This window comes from Myotis nattereri (genome assembly GCF_964212035.1).
Source record: "Myotis nattereri genome assembly, chromosome: 2".
Classification (NCBI taxonomy): Eukaryota; Metazoa; Chordata; class Mammalia; order Chiroptera; family Vespertilionidae; genus Myotis; species Myotis nattereri.
The window spans coordinates 29,243,197-29,259,918 of NC_138076.1; the positions used below are offsets into that span (position 1 = coordinate 29,243,197).

The 16,722-nt window shown below is 54.5% G+C and overlaps 1 protein-coding gene across 1 annotated transcript; it reads right to left on the bottom strand.

Annotated features, from left to right (window-relative positions):
• Positions 1 to 3,293: 3,293 nt before the first annotated feature.
• F7 (coagulation factor VII) lies at positions 3,294 to 14,784 on the bottom strand. The gene is made up of 8 exons (XM_081084802.1): positions 14,678 to 14,784; positions 12,260 to 12,420; positions 10,817 to 10,841; positions 10,625 to 10,738; positions 8,919 to 9,059; positions 7,901 to 8,010; positions 4,995 to 5,118; positions 3,294 to 4,403 (listed from the first exon to the last, which is right to left on the bottom strand). Exons 1-8 carry the CDS (start codon positions 14,745 to 14,747, stop codon positions 3,808 to 3,810), a joined length of 1,341 nt encoding a protein of 446 aa, XP_080940928.1. The 5' UTR covers positions 14,748 to 14,784; the 3' UTR covers positions 3,294 to 3,807.
• Positions 14,785 to 16,722: the final 1,938 nt, after the last annotated feature.

Consider the following 16,722-nt stretch of genomic DNA (forward strand, 5'->3'; position numbering starts at 1 on the left):
AGGACAGTGTTGCGGTGGAACTGTGATAGGCTTCCAGGGCAAGGTTCACTCACCCCAGCTCAGAGGGTGGAGGATTGTCCTTCTGCTTATCACAGCCTTCTGATTGGAGCCTGGGCTGGCTGTGGGTGAGGGACAGGGGGGAGGCGAGGGACGGGGGCAGGTGACCACGCTCGGGGCAGCCCTGGGGAAGTCCTGTTGGAACCTCGTCGGTAACTGTATCCAGGGGGCCTGCTTTGGGCATGGGAACTTTTTGTTCTGAGAAAGTAAAAATGAGACTTTATAGTTTACAGACATTTATGTGTGGCTCTCATTTCATCCTTACAATCATGATAGACGCTAAGTATCACTTCCCTCATCTTTTCTCCAGAAGAAAACACGGAGGCTTAGGGAGAAGTGAAGTGTCTGTGGTACACGTGGGATTTGAACCCAGGACTTGCCCCCTCAGTGTCCTGATTGTCTCTGGGTCTGACCTGGTCCTGCTCAGAGGCCTCTCTCTCCAGGTGCTGTCAGTTGGGGCCCCACAGAGGGCCTCCTGCACCTGCATGCCGGGCTTGTACCTTCCTCCCCAAATTCAGGGGCTCTGGGAGGTGGAGCTTATTTTGTGACCCTTCGCCACACAGGATTCCTTGTGCACAGGCCCCAACACAGACTTCTGGGAGGATAGCCCCTGCCTGGCGTGCCTGGTGGGGACTGTCTGCTGGAACCCTGAGTGATCTGTTGACCGACCACAGGACAAGTTGGCTCAAGGTCAAGAGGGCTGTGCCAGGATGGCTCCTTGGCCTAACACACTCCGCTGGGGCTAGGTTGGGAGACAGAGCTCTGAGTCAGAGACCTGGCAGTGTAGCTCATTTCTCACTCCTGTGCAGCTCAGTACAGGCCCCCTGGGAGCGCTCGGAGGGTAGCATGGTGCCTGAGCGTCAGGATCAGGATCAGCCGCCTTTTCATCATCCAGCCCCTCCCTGAGGCTCCCACTCTCCATTCCCCTCATTCAGGGCCAAGGAAGTCTGGAAGGCACTGTCTCCAGGGAATACGGAGTCTCGGAGTCTCATTTCTTGGCTCTCATCAGGGCTAGTCTCTTTGCAACAAGTGCCCGGTGGCAGGGAAGCGCGAATAACCTCAGGTCAGCAGAAGCAGCTGCCAACTTGGCAGCCAGGCTGGGGAGGGAGGTGTGTGTTAGGTAGCGGGTGCACACCAGGTACAGGCTTCATTTCCAGCGCAGTAACCTCTCTGGGGCACCAAGCGTGGGGGCACAGCCTGAGCTCCTGGGCTGACCAGGGTCTATCTCTGCAGCCAGACTCCAGGCTCTGAAGGGGAAGGCCTGGGAAGTGACCGGCAAGGCGACAGAGACAGAAAAGGACTGCACTCTATTCCACACTGCTCCCACCCACAACACTTCCCACATGGTGACCCATAACCGGCGGCCCATGGTCACTTGGATATATATAAGTCCTATCATCTGGCTTGTTTGTTGCTCTGTCTCCAGCACCTCGTAAGGGTTCCTGGCACCCAGAAGATGTTCAATAAACACCAACAGTTGGGGTGAATCAGTTCAGGCCTGAAATGTGCCTGCTCTGTACGTTGAGGCCAGCCTGGTCTTTTGTGGGGTGGTCACTGTTCCATGCAGAGCCTGGTCCTCAGGGACAACCTGCAGCTGGTGCCTTGGGCCTGTCTTACCTGGACAACTTGTGCTGCGATGCTGTTTCTGGATAAATGCAGCTGTGGGGGAGGCTGGATCTGTGGGAGTCCTCTTGTCCCCAGCACCTGGTGGGCAGGAAATGATTGAAGCACCACTCAAAAAAAGAGGGAGATGATCTATAACTGTTAGTTTATCTGCACGTCAAGTGTTAGCCTTCAGGGGTTGTCCTGATGTCGCTTGGCGCCCATGCTTCCAGCACCTCTGTGAGAGGGAGGCACGGATGACTGGGGAAACTGAGGCAGAGCCAGTGAACTGCCAGGAGCCCGTTTAACCTCTTGTGGGTCGGGGGGCTCCTGGCCTGACCATTTCCACCTCCCCTCCCCCTCCTTTTCTTCTCAGGAAGAGGATCCAGAGAGCTTCCATTTCCAGGAAGATACAAGACATGCGCTGGGCTGAGGGCCTCTGGAGGTCTCTTGCATTTTGGTTGCAGAATTTCCCCTAAGTCCCTGTCGCCTGGACAGCTGAGCTGGGGACATCTGGATGTTTGCAAATCAGCTTTCTGGTCCAGGACGACATGATCGAGCTCTCCCAGGTGCCTCATTCCCTGTGCACTGGTGTCATCCTCATGACAAGCAGGAGGGGGGCCCCCATTTCAGAGATGCGGAAACAAGGCACAGGAGGATAAGCGGTGGCTTGGCCAAGAGTTACAGGAGGAGCCAGCCCGACTCCAGGAGGTCTCCCTATGCCAGGTCTCTTAAGGTACACTGCGGGTCAGATGGTCTCTGGTCAGACGACGGTCTCCGTCCCAACTACTCAGCGCTGTAGTTTTAAGCAGCCATGATGATCCCTAAAGGAATGGGTATATCCCAATAAAACTTCATTTACAAAAGCAGATGGCTTGGACTCAGCCTTAGCTGTGGCTTGCTGAAAACTACATATGGCTTGACTGTTCAGCAGAGCAAGTCCTGGCACGCTCACTCACCTAAGTACTAGTGCTCCAGGCATGGGACAGGCCAGTCGCTGTCCTCCAGTCGTGCCTTGAGGGAGTGGTGCACCCGCTGGGCTCATTCCACCCGCCTTTGTCAAGTTCAAGGGGGGCCCACTTGAACTTGGATGTTTGTCTTATTCTTCCCACTCGTGACCTGTGTGGCCCTAGGTGTAGTGTGCCCATAATCACCCGAGGGACTTGATAAAACTGTAACTCAGCAGGTCCTACCCCCCTCAAATCCCACTGATCTGGGCAAAACATGGGAATGTGCACTTTGTGGAGCGTCCCGGTGGTTCTCAGGCAGGTGTCTGCAGGGACGGTCTTTGAGGACTGCCATTGGGCCTTGGTAGGAAGAGAACACCTGTTGTATAGGATTTTGGCACGTACAGCCTCCAAAATCCATCAGAGAGGCGGTTTAAAAACCCAGCCTCCACCTAAAAGATTCATCTCTGTGATGTTACCCACAGCTTGACGATACACACCAGGGTCTCCATGAAAGGAATATAGACAATCCATGAATGGCAGGCTGCCAGGAAGAGTGCAGAGGAGATTCAGCGGTTTGCTGCTTGTGGGGAGAACAGGCAGCAAACAGGGTGGAGCCTCTTATGTAGCCTGTGTTATAGGAAAAGATGCATGTGCAGGACAGATCTGGAGGATATCCACAAAACGAACGGATGATGCTTCCAATTTATTTGAAACAAAGAAGAAATACTTGCATAAGGGAGAAAAATATGAGAGTTAAAAGACAGAGAAAGTAGCACTTGTCACTGAGTGAACCACGCACCCCTCTGCCGGGTCCGCAGTGAGACAGCGCAGAGATGCGCCGTTGAGTGCAGGTCACGGAGCCCCGTCCACCACGGCCGAGCTTCCTGTTTCCCTCATCATCGGCCCTGCGTCTCTCATCTCTCTATTCGCTCAGTCTGTCTCTGGGAATCTCTGAGTCTCTCTCCCCGTCTCCTTAGAACCTCTCCCCTTACTTCCTCTCTCCTCACCTCTCAGTTTCTCTCTCTCCTTCTCTCTCTCTTTTCTTCTGTGTCTCTCTCGGTCTCTCTGTTTCTCTCCGCCCTCCCCGCCTCCCCACCCCAATAAGGGCAGAAGAATTTACAGGATCGAAGCCAGGACAACCCAAGCAACAGCAGCTTTAAGTCCCAGGAGCAGGCTCCTCGGAGCCGGCCCTGAGGGGCTAGGGAAGCGGGGCTCGGAGGAAGCCTTCTGAGTGCGTTTCTGCGCTCATGAGCCTGTGGAGCCACTCGATGTACTGGGAGACCCTGGTGTACACCCCGAAGTGGCCTTCGGCTGCACAGCCCAGACCCCAGCTGACGACGCCCGTCAGATACCACGTGCCCTGGAACTTGGTGGCGTGGGGGCCCCCGCTGTCCCCCTTGCAGGCGTCCTTGCTCCCATCTCGGTAGCCAGCACAGAACATGTTCTCCGTGAGCACTGGGGAGCCCGCCTCCTTCTTGGACTGCTCCAGGCAGTCCTGGGTCATCAGCCGGGGCACGTCAATGGCCATGAGCTCCAGGGCCGTGGCGCCCTTTTCCAGGAGCCGGCCCCAGCCGCTCACGGTGGAGAAGCGGATGAAGGCCAGCGTCCTCTCGGAGAAGGCCTTCTCCGGCAGGCAGAGGGGCACCGCATAGTCCGTGAGGGCCACAGGCCTGCTCAGGCGGAGCAGGGCGATGTCGTGGTTCGTCTTGCGTCTGACGTACTTGTCGGGGACAATGATCTGAACGACTCGCCGTTCCTGCTCATCGCCGTCCTTCTCGCTCAGGTCGTGCTCACCTGTGGGGAGACCAGCACCTCTGTACCCCTCCCCCTGCAGCCCGAGGGAAGGACCCTTTGGGGCAGGAGGGGCCCTGCGTCCAACCCCAAGCTGGTCTGGGCGGCCCCCCTGGGCTCCATGCAGAACATGAATTGGGGTGAATATGGAATCTGGGGTGCTGAAGGCACTGAGGAAGGGTGCTGGGCCAGGCAGCTGTGGGCAGGTGGTGAGGACTGCCTGATTCCCCCACTCCAGGCAGGGCCTGGCCCTCCCTGCAGGGGTCTCATTATCCCATAATTCCACCAAGCAGAGCCTCTCCCCCCCATGTTGACCCCTGGAGCCCTGGGTGGCTGCATCGCCCTCAGGGCTCTTGGCTCAAGCAAGACGGGGTGGGTACAGCATCACCCCCCACCCCCACCCCATGTCTTTATTTGGGGTGGAAAAAAGGCTGAGAGGGATGGTGGCCACAGTGACTCCTTGTGGGCCTCGGGGTTTGAGCAGATGCTACCCACTCCTCTTTTTGGAGAAGTTCATCTGGTTGTGCAAGTTGGAGGATTGATGCCCTGAATCTTAGAACCGGCCGCTCATCAGGAGGTAAAAACAAAACCTACCCACTACCACCGTCAGGTTCTTCAGGCTCTTGATTCCGTCGAAACAGTGGGCAGCGGAGACCACCCAGGTGGTATTGATCAGGGTGCCCCCGCACTGCAGCTCCCCGTTCAGGATCAGTGCAGCCTGCCGAGGGCACCACAGACGGTGGAATGTCACCTATTGTCCTTGGGATCCTCTTCCTGGAGACTCACCTTTCCCTGCATCCCCCCGGGATGGGCTGCATTTATTGGAGCGTTTGTCTGTATAGCAGTGTTTCTGAAACCCTGGGAGGCCCGCCAGAGCCCTTCCTGGGCAAAGCTGTTCTAGCTTCTCTCCAGCAGGCTGCTCCCCCATCCAGCTGAGGGGAGAGAGAACTCACAGACCCTGCCCTGGCATGGGGATGCTGGTGCTGGACCCCTCTGTGGGCCGCCCTGTACTGTCATCCAGGCTTGACCTGCAAGCTGACTGACAAAGATCAGGCCAAGCGCTGGCTCCTAGAGCAGATGAGGGCTCAAGGACGCAACAGAGTGATGCACCAGGCACAGCTGTAGGCACACAGTAGGTGCTCAATACATGTCTTCTGTCCTCTTTTCCTTCCTAAAAGCACTGAGGGTGCTGAGTGTGTCCTTGAATGAATCCTGGGTGGAGACATTTTCCCTACAGGATCTCCCACGATGGGTGGGAAAGGAGTCAAAGTCTGGCAGGGCCTGCGGACAGTGAAGAATTGCAAGGCCAGGGAGGCCTGGCTGAGGGTGAGGCAGATCCGCCTGTGAAGGGTCCTGGTCTGGTGTTCTACAGTCACCATGTTATTGAGAAGTGTGGTGAAGCCGGATCAGCCGTGGAGGAAAGAGACTGGAAATGGGTCCGTCAGTCTGAAGCTTAATGTCCCGACTTGTGGACGGCAGGACAAAGGGTGCTGGGGAGGTGCCTGTCTCCTCCAAACTATTGGGCCCCTCAGAGAAAAGCCACAGTAAGATGGTCCCACAACAGATGAGAAGAGCTACCTTCGAGCTTTGAGCTCAGGGTGGGGTCCCTCCGGTTGCAGACCCCTGAGCATCTAGCCCTGCCCTGGCTGACCGCGAATCTGCGGCTGCAGCTACAAGAGACTGTCTGGGGGTGGTGGTCACAAAGTGAATCTGGGTCTCCCAGGCCCAACTCTCAGCTCTGCCGTGGGCAAGGCGCTGCTCTTACTGGGCCTCAGGTTCCTCACCTGCACTGGGTGAGAGTTGCACCTGCCTCTCAGGTGGGATTGTGGGGGGTTGAATGATATTGAGAAGCCAGGTCTTGTGGGGTTCGGCACAGGGAGCGCGTGCTGGGAAGCAGTGCCTGCTGCAGTCACCCCAGCAAGGCCCCCTGGGAGCTCTCCACTGTGAATTCACAGAGACCCATACCCGCCAGCTCTGCCTCCATCTTCGAGAGGCTTTGCCACCCAATTACAGGGACCCTGGCGAACACTTCAGTCCTATTTGGATGTACCTAACTCAGATGTTCCTCTGAACACCAACACCAGGGTTCTGCAAAGCCCAGGAGCGGAGGCCCCACCAGGGCCCCAACTGCTGTGGGAGGTGGGATGGACCCGGGGCGGCCAGGTGGGTGCAACTTCTGAGGCTGGTCTGGAAGGGCCAGATTGCTGGGAAATGAGAGGATTGGAGTTTCCCTGAGCCCGAAGTCAACCCCCTTCACCAGAATGACTGGTGATTCTCCAATTCCCTTTACAAGGTTCTCATTCATTTACTTTTATTTCTAAAAATTCTTGGCTGTTTAATACGGGGGTCCCAGAATGAAAGGATAAAGAGGAGCCACTGATTCGGGCTCAGACCTGAGCTTGCAGGTCTAGAGTGACAGCTCTTCTCACACTTGAGTGTACACATATCCCTGGGCTCTCGTGAAATGCAGGTGCTGGCCCAGGAGGCACTTGGGCCTGAGACTGCATTTCCAACTGGGACCAGGCTCATAGGCAGCCTTGTGAAGAGAAGCCCTGGAGGGGCCACAGCCCACAGACCTGACCACATGTGGGGGGTGGCGGGTGAGGGGGTGGGCAGCCTCCAGGCCTGTGGGAGGACTTCGTTACAGATAAAAAATCGTACTGTATGATCTCACGTATATGAAGTCTAAGAAAACAAAACAAATAGATAAAACAGAAACAAGCCCATAGATGCAGAGAAAAAGCTGATGGTTGCCAAAGAGGAGGGGGTTGAGGGATGATAATTAAAAATATCCTATATAATAAAAGGCTAATATGCAAATAGACCGAACAGCGGAACAACCGGTCGCTACGATGCGCACTGACCACCAGGGGGCAGACGCTCAAAACAGGAGCTGCCCCTGGTGGTCAGTGTGCTCCCACAGGGGGAGCACCACTCAGCCAGAAGCGGCAGCGCTAAGGAACCCTTGGGGGATGTCCACCTGCCAGCTTCATGGGGAGCAGGTCTAAGCCGGCAGGCGGACAACCCCCGCAGGCTGGGCTGAGGGACCGCACCCGCGCCCCCCCCCCCCCCGGTGTGTATGAATGTCGTGCACCAGGCCTCTAATATAAAATAAAATTAAAAAAACACAATATCTGGCATACCAAAAAGAAAATCTCAGCTTCCTGAGGCAGACAGTAGGTGCAGCTTGGAAGGTGAGAGAGCTGGGTTCAAATCCTGCCTTTGCCATTTATGTGTTGGAGGGCCTCAGTTTCCTCATCTGTAAAAGGGGAGCGAGGCTAGCAGCCCGTGATGAAGCCCTGTGAGGCGTCAGCTGGCAGAGGTGCTGCCGGGAGCACTGACATCTGAGATGAATGGAGGCTGTTGTCAACACAGGACTTGGAATGAGAGGAAGCCCACTGAAGCACTGCCATGAGCAGAGTGACTTGGGGCCTGGGGTGTGGCCCTGAGGCTGACCTGCCCACTTTCCCTTCAGTGACCCTGGGGCCCTGAAGCCTTACCTGCCAGGGACACTCCCCTTTGGGACACACCTTGCCACCCACAATTCGGCCATGGGGTTGGCTGTCATTTCTTTTTTCCAGGACAGGTATTTTTCCACATGGATACTCAACTGTATAAAACAAAAGTCAGCAAGATGTGGGGGTTTATGAGGGATGAACGCGCTCGTGAGAAGAGGGCTCTGAGCCCTGCAGGCAGTGGCTCCGCCTCTGGCTCCTCCTGGGGCTGTGGGAAGCCTCTGGGTGCAGGGAGGCCCTTGTGGGAGCTGCTGGGTGAGAAGGGCCAGGGGCTGGTTTTGCAGGAATAGAGGGCCCTACTTCTTGAAACTGGGTTCTGCTAATTTTTTTGGGGGGGAAAGATGAGTGCTGCTTGAAGTTCCTAAAAGATGAATGATATTCTGTCTTAAGGCCACCCAGCCTCTCCAACAACTGGGCTGCTATTTTGACCTCACCCTTAGTTTTTGGTCTGCTCCAATAAAGTCCTTGGGCCAGGAAAGAAAGTGTTTAGAGGTGGCAGCTGAATTTCAGGCTGCTTTGACCATGCTGGGGACACTGACTTCTGAAGAGACACAGGGCTTGGGGTGCCCCAGCCTTTGGAATTGCAGTCCCATTAGTATGAGGTTGGTTTGAAGACATTGTCCATTTTCCGAAAAGTGCTTTCCTTTAAGAAGAATTTGGAATCTAGAAACGTGCTGTGTAGTCACTAGTCACAGTTGGGTGTGGCAGCGTAGATTCCTGCCAGAGGGGACTGGCAGGGGGAGCTTTGTTCTGCTCCTGTGGACCCATCTGAGGTGGGCAGGGGGTCCAAAGCCCATTTAGGGAGCTGCTCCCAGGGCTCTGTCCCACCCCCTGTTGCATTGGCCTGCCCTTGGGTCAGGGGAGCCAGCCCCACCCTCATTCTCGTCCCTGCCTCCGCAGTGGTCAGCAGGTAGTAGATGCTTGGTGAATGGTATGCCACCCCTTCCCATCTGAAAGTGAAACAGCACACAGCCCTTGGAGCAAATCCCCGAGGGCCTGTTACCTGTGGGTGCGCAGGACACCTCGTCAGCCTGGAGTGTGTACCCCTCGTGGCACCGGCAGGAGCGCTTGGCCTCCACATGGTTGCTGCAGTACTGGTCACAGCCCCCATTGTCATTCTCACAGATCAGCAGGCTGTTCTTGTCTGAATGCAGAAGGAGACAGCCCGCAAGGGGCCTCTGCTGGTCAGGGAAAGCCAGCCCTGGTGGCCACCCCGCCGTGGGCACGAAGGTGGAGCTCAGCTGCCAGCTACAGAGACTGAGCCTGGCACTGCCCAACGCTGCAGATTGGCCCAGAAAGGTGGGGCCTGGTGTCTGGGTGCTCCCCCATGTCTGAGCAGCCTAACCAGTGGGGACACAGAACCAGCATGGGGTGGTCTCTACACTACTGCCCCTCCCAGCAGCTGGTGGGCCCGGGAAAAGTGTGAGTCACCTGAGGACAGTACAAGAGCCAAACTCAGTCAGAGACCTGCCAGTACAAGGTCAGAGAAATGAGACTGCTCTACAGCCAGGCCCTGATGCCAGGGACCACTGGTCCCAAGAGTCAGAAAAGAGAACCGTTGACCTGACTGTGAAGGACAGCGGGCTGCTGTGGGAAACAGTTGTCTTGCTGTGTAAATGCAGAACCCCCCCCACCCTGGGAAAGTGGGTCCTGGAAGTGAATTCCCACCAGGGCTGCTGGGCATCAAAGGCCAGGCAGACGCTGAGGCTCTCTGGCCCCATTTAAGTGGCAGGAAGCCCCTTCCTTCACTCTGTCTGGCCTCTGTTCTGCTTAGAGCAGAAGTTGGCTGTGGCCCAGAAGAGCTCCTTCAGGGTCACAATGTTCACACCCCAAAAAGAAGCCTGGCCTTTGACCTCAGTCCCTCCAAGGTGATCGCTCCACCCTGATTAAATTGGACACTTCCTTTAATCTGCCCGAAAAGAGTGTTCTTGCCCTGGGCCCCTTGACTCACATGGGATGGTCACACGTGAATATCATTCACATGGGGCTTTGGGCCACAGGATCTCAGCTCAGCCTCTGGAGGGGCTGGAGACAGAGGTCAGCCATGTCTATGTGACTGAGCTCAGTAAAATCTCTGGACACTGAGGCTTCCTGGGTTGGTGATGCCCATACGTCTTGTCACCCATCAGCCTCAGAGGTGAAAGACTGTCCATATAATTGCCTGGGAGAGGACAACTGGAAGTTTATGCCTGGTCCCTTTGCGGATTTTAGTCTGCATATTTTTGCTATCATAAACTGTAACTGTGAATATATCAGTTTTCAGTGAGTTCTCTGGGTCCTTCCAGCAGATTAGTGAACCTGAGAATGGTCTGGGAGGCCACTGAACTTTGCAATACTTGAATATATGGATGGTGGGGAAAAAAATCTCATACCTTCGTAACAGAAAGTAGGGAAGGTCAGGTTTACCCACCTGTCTTGGTTGGCAGGATATATGGCAGCTGGGCGGAGATGTAGTGACTCTCACCTGTGCCCTTTCCAGATGGATCAGAATTTCCCAGTGCTGGGAGCCCAAAGGTTTCATGCTTCCCAGAAAGGAACAGGGGGCCATCAAATTTGAGAATTGGCAACTGAGAACCCCAAATCCAAGGTTCTCCGGTTGACAGAAGCCTTCAGAGTCACCTAGATCAACTTCCCACCATGGCGGAGGGCCAGGCCATGCCCATCAGCCTCCCGCCCGGGACCCTATCTGCAAGATATGGGACTTCTCACTTGTCTCACAGTTCCGGCCCTCAAAGTCTTCAGGGCAGAAGCAGATGTAGGACTGGAGTTGGTCCTCACAGGAGCCTCCATTCTGGCATGGATTTGAGGCACACTGGTCACCATCTGTGTAGTGAGTCCGTGTTAGTATGTTGAGGAGAAGAGCTTGAAGGTGGGGAATCAATGGGCCATTTACCTACTCACCGTTGTAAGAAATCCAGAACTGCGCCTGAGGGAACAAAGAGGAAGCCACATGAGACATATGTTCTCCAGAAGCAGACATTTATGGAATCCGTGCAAGGAGCTGATGAACTGGGGTGGGCAGGGGTGGGCTGGGGCTTCTGCCTGGGGCCCTTTGCCATGGGCTCTGGAAGCCAGGCTCTCCTCTGGAGATGAGGTGGGTTCATCTGAGGGGGAAGGTTCTACCCCACCCTAGACGATTAAGGTCACCAGAGGTCACACATTTCCTTCTCCATGTCAAAATACCCGAGTTTCAGCCCCAACTAGCCCCAGCTCTGCCATGTCCGAGTTGTGAGCCTGGGACAAGACACATATGCACTCTGAGCCTCCACTTCCTCCTCTGAAGATCCACACACAGGGGCTGACCTGGGAGAAGGTGGGTAATGGGTGTAAAGGCGCTCTAGGAACTGCCAAGGGCCCCATCAATAACATTGATATCCTAAGGAATCTTTTGATCAACTGAACTTAAACTCTCAGGGTGGCTATGAGAATAAAACAAGACGAACACTGTTGAAACTGTTTGAAAAACGAACTGGTACACAGCCATAAAGTATGACAATTTCCAGCTTGCACAGAAAGGGTCATGTTAGCCTCTGTCTCAAATAGCCTGGCTTCCTGTTGGGTGTGCGGTGCACTGTGAGTGTGAAATGTTTGCCTTTGAGTACGAGGGGAAGCATCTTGTGATTGTCAGGTGAGGTATGTGTCCTGTGAGCGTAAGGCACGTCCTGTGAGTGTGAGGTGTGGTCTTATCTCATCATAACCTGACCCTCATGCCTACTGAAGTGTTTCAAAGGGATGTGATAGATTTTAAATACACTCGTTTAGAAAATGGAAACAGAAGTGAAGAGCACTCCATCCTATGGACCAAGGGCAGGTGAGGAAAGCAGTGGTGCCCTGGGTGTGCCTCACACAAGTTTCTCTGAAGAGGTGCCCACGGGCGGCGTGGCAGGAGAGGCTCGCCCAGGCCACTGTCTCAGACATCTGCTCTGTCAGCAGCATCGCTGTGCAGCAGGGCCAGCTCTGGGGGACTGGACAGGCAAGGGACACACGGCAGGTGTGCTGTTCAAACCATATTTTCAGATGCAACATTGAGGATGCATGGTGTGGCAGAGATGAGGGTGTCTCCGGACATAGCAGGGAGGTATGGAGCATTGCAGGAGCTCTGACTGAGGAACGTGAGGTCATTCTTGGGAGGAAAAGTGACCCAGACTCAGAGGGGCTGTGCGTGCCGGAGCTGCCTGTGTGTTCCCCTGGGCATGTCGCACTCACAGCCACGGACTGAAGAGAGTTGCTCTCCAAGACATGGGAGCGACCTCTGCTGTCACAGAGCTCCCTGCCTGAAGACTCAGTACAGGGCCCACGTAGCTATCTGGTGGTGCAGAGGGCGCCCCCTAGAGGGGAACTCACCAGCCTCTCTGTGTTCCTGAAGATCTCCCGGGCCTCCTCAAAGGAACACTGCTCCTCCCTGCACTCTCTCTCCAGGGAGCCTGGTCTCAGCTCCTCCAGGAACGAGTTGGCACGCTTTTGCCTGTGCAGGACGCTTTGGGCTTCCTCCTGGGTGATGAAGACTGAAAAATGGGAGTTCCACGAAACGTTTACAACCAGCCATGCCAAGATGGCCCAGAAACATCCACACCGGTCTCGTCCCCTCAGTAACAGGAGTCAAAGGATTCCTGTGTCCAGGCCTGGCTGAATGTTAGACAGGAGCGCTTTTTCATGGCTGGCTGGTGACAAATTTTATATACAAGGATGAGGCAATATGTTCATTAAATTATAATTTAACACACTGATGCCTTCTGACCTGGTTCCCACGTCTAGGAATTTATCCTATACTCAGAGGCATGCACGAAAATCTAGCCACAGGAGAGCTATTGCTAGTAATCATCTGAAACAACCAGATGATGGCATCCCATGCGGCCAGGAAGCAGAATGCTTAAGAAGATGTGGTATTAAGTGAAAAAGAAGGTAATAAAACAATACCTACTGTATAATGTTTACAAGGAAAAATTTACATATGAGCAAATGTCATTTATTGAAAGAATGTACATAAATTAACCTTGGGGATCCGCAACTATTCTGTTCCAAAATGTATACGATCCACACATGTAACGTCTCTAATAAAAATCTGCATCTGCTGTGTCTTGGCACCTAGAGCATTTCATCAAGAGCTGCTGCATGAATGCGCTGGCGGATCCTCTGGGGGAGGAAGGTCCTACGGGGCCACATGGGCGGGTGGCAGGTGAAGAGGGGCTGGGCGTCTCTTGTCTCCATTTCTCCACTGAAAGCCCACTGGTCCTGTTTGCTGCATGCTGGACCTGTCCTTCCAGCTCCTCTGGAACTCGGGTGACATCCCAATGTGGTCAGTTCTCTCCTCTCAGCTAACTCATCGAAACCCTTTGCTCATCTCTGCTTTGCCACCACCAGCTCTCTCTCCCTTCAGGATCACACACTTGAAGCACAATCCCTCACCTTCCACTAAGAGTCCCAGAGGAGAGATGAACTGAGACCCGCTTTGGAGAGGGTTATAGCATGTGGGGACAGGGGGAGGAGGGGAAGTGCCCGCTCCCAGGCCACCAGGCTGACGGAGACCACATCTCTTTAACAGCAGTTTCACCTGTCTGTATTCCTAGGGAATCTACCAGGTTTGGAAGAATTTGAGGGAAAATCAAAGAATGGAGACTCCTGGGATGATTCAACCAGGGCTGAATTGTCCCCATGGAGGGGAGCAAATGTGCCCCAAAAAGTTCTCAAAGACCCGGAGCCAAGTCTGACAAAGGAACACACGACTACTGCAGAGAATTTGGAAAAGACAGACTAGAACAGGGAGATGAAAGCTACCCACCACCTGCCACCGTTTTCCCGAGCTCAGAAAGGACAAGGCAGCACCGACTTTCGCTGGGGCAGGACCCGGTCTCCTTTGGGCACCTGTAGTCACCGGGGCAGGCGACCACTACTGGGATCCCCGGCTAGTTTCCCACTGTGAGATTTGACTGGGGATTTGAAGAGCAACATGGACCAGATTTTAGAGGACAGTGCAGGGGCCTTGTCTCCACCAGGGCCACCACTCAGTACTGTGAAGTCATAACGAGACGGCTCATAAAGTGTGTCCCCCTGTCTCCCTCTCAGGCCTCTCAGCACCCTTGCGGGGCGGGAGGGTGGCCACAGCCACAGCCACGGTGGAGGAACAGCGCAGCCCAGCATCCCCACGCCGTCCCTGGCGCTTGCCAACTGAAAGCCCAGGAAGGCAGAGCAAGAGGGAAGCACCCCCCACCCCCAGATTACGTGCTCTTGTCTAGCTGCACGACTGGAGCTGTGCCACCGGGGACCAGGAACGCGCCACGGGTTCCTAAAAATCTTTGAAAAATAATTCTGCCAAAGCCTGTGCCATCAACAGCATTCTCTCCGCCAACAGCCAGCGAGAACCTACCAGTGGTCGGCAAACTGCGGCTCGCGAGCCACGTGCGGCTCTTCGGCCCCTTGAGTGTGGCTCTTCCACAAAATACCGACTTCTGTGCATGGGCCACGAAGTTTCAATCGCACTGTACGTGCGCACCCACACGTGGTATTTTGTGGAAGAGCCACACTCAAGGGGCCAAAGAGCCGCGTGTGGCTCGCGACCCGCAGTTTGCCGACCACTGGCCTAGGCTGTTTGCTGTTTGGAAGGAGGGCAGATCACACTCGAGCCAGCAAATGCTCCTGTGAGCAGGAATGTCCCTGTAAACAGGAGTGAGGGCGAGGTTTGGGAGGCTTGGCTGCCAACAGCTGGGCTGCCCTCACAGGGCCCATGAGGAAACCTCCACCCACCCTCTCCAGCACCCACCATACCTGCAGCCAGAGACCCCTGCAGACCCAGCAGAAAGCAGAGGAGGGCCAGCCCACCAGGCTGGGCAGACATGGCGAGGTCCACGGTGTCCTTCCCTGTCTGTTGACATTCTGGTGGGGGAGGTGAGCAAAGTTCTCAAATTACACTGAGGGAGGGATGGGGGAGGGAGGCCTAGCTTCCCAAGCCCTCGTGCCAAAGGCCGCTGGAGGGGGGATCAGGAGTGGAAGGACCAGGCCTGAGCCCAGGACGCCGGGTCCGGGAATCCAGACCCAGGTAGCATGGCTGAGTCTTTGAAGCAGAGGTTTGTTCTTCGAAATGGAGGTGTTAGGATATGCATCTGGCACAGGCATCTCCAATGCAGTTTAGGATTTTGAAGCCCATAGATCTATCACGGCAACTGGGAAAACAGTTAAACTGCACTGAAAAGCCACAGCCCACAGCGATCACACTAGTCAAAGGGGAGCATGTGTTGAGTGTGAATGTTCATGTTTGTAAGGGAGCCACCGAGGAGACGCATGGGGCTGTCCTCCTCTCGGAGGCGTGGTTTCTTAGGGGAGCTAGAGCGTCCAGTGGAGAAGCCCAGGGAAAGGGGCATCTGCCCCTAGCTGGGCCCCCAACTCTGTGTTAGTGACAGATGGCACCCTTCTGTCCCCGGCATCCAGGTCTTGTCCCTCCCTTTCCGTCTGGTCCCAGGGCACAGCTAGGGCAACTCCCTGTCCGGGCTGCCTCTGTGGAAATCATATCCTTTCTGTGAATGGGTGGAGACTGGGGACACCAGTGCTGCTTATTTCTGGCCGGTCTCAGCCCTACTCGCCAACAGGAAGAATCAGTCCTTAGAGGAGCTGTTTTATTGATCACCTATGGAATTTTTAAAAACATGTTTTTATTGTTTTCAAAGAGGAAGGGAGAGGGTGACAGAGACAGAAACATCAATGATGAGAGAGAATCATTGGCTACAAATTGGCTGCCTCCTACCCCCTCCCACCACCCGCCCCCACCACCACCATTGGAGATGGAGTCCGCAACCCAGACATGTGCCCTGACCGGGAATTGAACCCTGACATCCCGGTTCATGGGTTTATGCTAAACCACTGAGTCACATCAGTCAGGCACTTCTGGAATCCTATCTAATAAAAGAGTAATATCCAAATTAACCATCACTCCAACCCACAAGATGGCCGGCAGGGGAGGGCAGTTGGAGGGACCCGGCCTGAAAGGGAGGGCAGTTGGCAGGGACCAGGCCTGCAGGGGAGGGCAGTTAGGCATTGATCAGGCTAGCAGGGCAGTGGTTAGGGGGTGATCAGGTGGCAGGGCAGTGGTTAGGGGGTGATCAGGCTGGCAGGGCAGTGGTTAGGGAGTGATCAGGCTGGCAGGGCAGTGGTTAGGGGCAATCAGGCAGGCAGGCAGGCGAGCAGTTGGGAGCCAGCAGTCCTGGATTGTGAGAGGGATGTCCAACTGCCCGTTTAGGCCCGATCCCACCGGCAGTTGGACATCCCTCGAGGGTTCCCAGATTGGAGAGGGTACAGGCTGGGCTGAGGGACACCCCCCTCCCCCCGCCCGGTGCATGACTTTCGTGCACCAGGCCTCTAGTTTTTAATAATTGTTTAATTGTTTAGGAATTTATTTTTGGAGGAGGGAGGATGGAGGAAAAGATACTTTAGCGTTAGACTGCTCCTCCTAACCACAGCCCTTTTTGGAGACATTTCTGTTCTTGACTTTCTTTGGATTCTTCTTCTTAAAGAGATGGCTAAACCCATAAAACCATCTGAGCCTGGGATCTGGAGTAATTTTTTTAAACTGCAAGTCAATTTCTTTGTTATTAATCAGCCCAAGTATTTTATTTCTTCCTGATTAATTTTAACAATTTGCTTTCTTTAAAAAATTCCTATTTTGCTTTCAAATGTATTGGCAGAAAGTTGTTCATAATGGTTCTCTCATTTTAAAACCTTTATTTGTTGTGAAGTTTTTCAGGTTTTTTTTTCTATCAATTGCTGTATTTTATTATTTTTCAAGGAACAAGGTTTTTATTTTATCAATTTGTTTTGAT

What these genes read in the sequence shown, in the direction of transcription:
- F7 (XM_081084802.1), bottom strand. Translation starts at nt 14,747, where the DNA reads ATGTCTGCCCAGCCTGGTGGGCTGGCCCTCCTCTGCTTTCTGCTGGGT. An exon ending in GGTGTCCTGCGCACCCACAG is followed by an intron (nt 8,011 to 8,918) that starts GTAACAGGCCCT and finishes TGTTTTATACAG; the next exon opens with TTGAGTATCCATGTGGAAAA. An exon ending in GAACCTGACGGTGGTAGTGG is followed by an intron (nt 4,404 to 4,994) that starts GTAGGTTTTGTT and finishes GTCTCCCCACAG; the next exon opens with GTGAGCACGACCTGAGCGAG.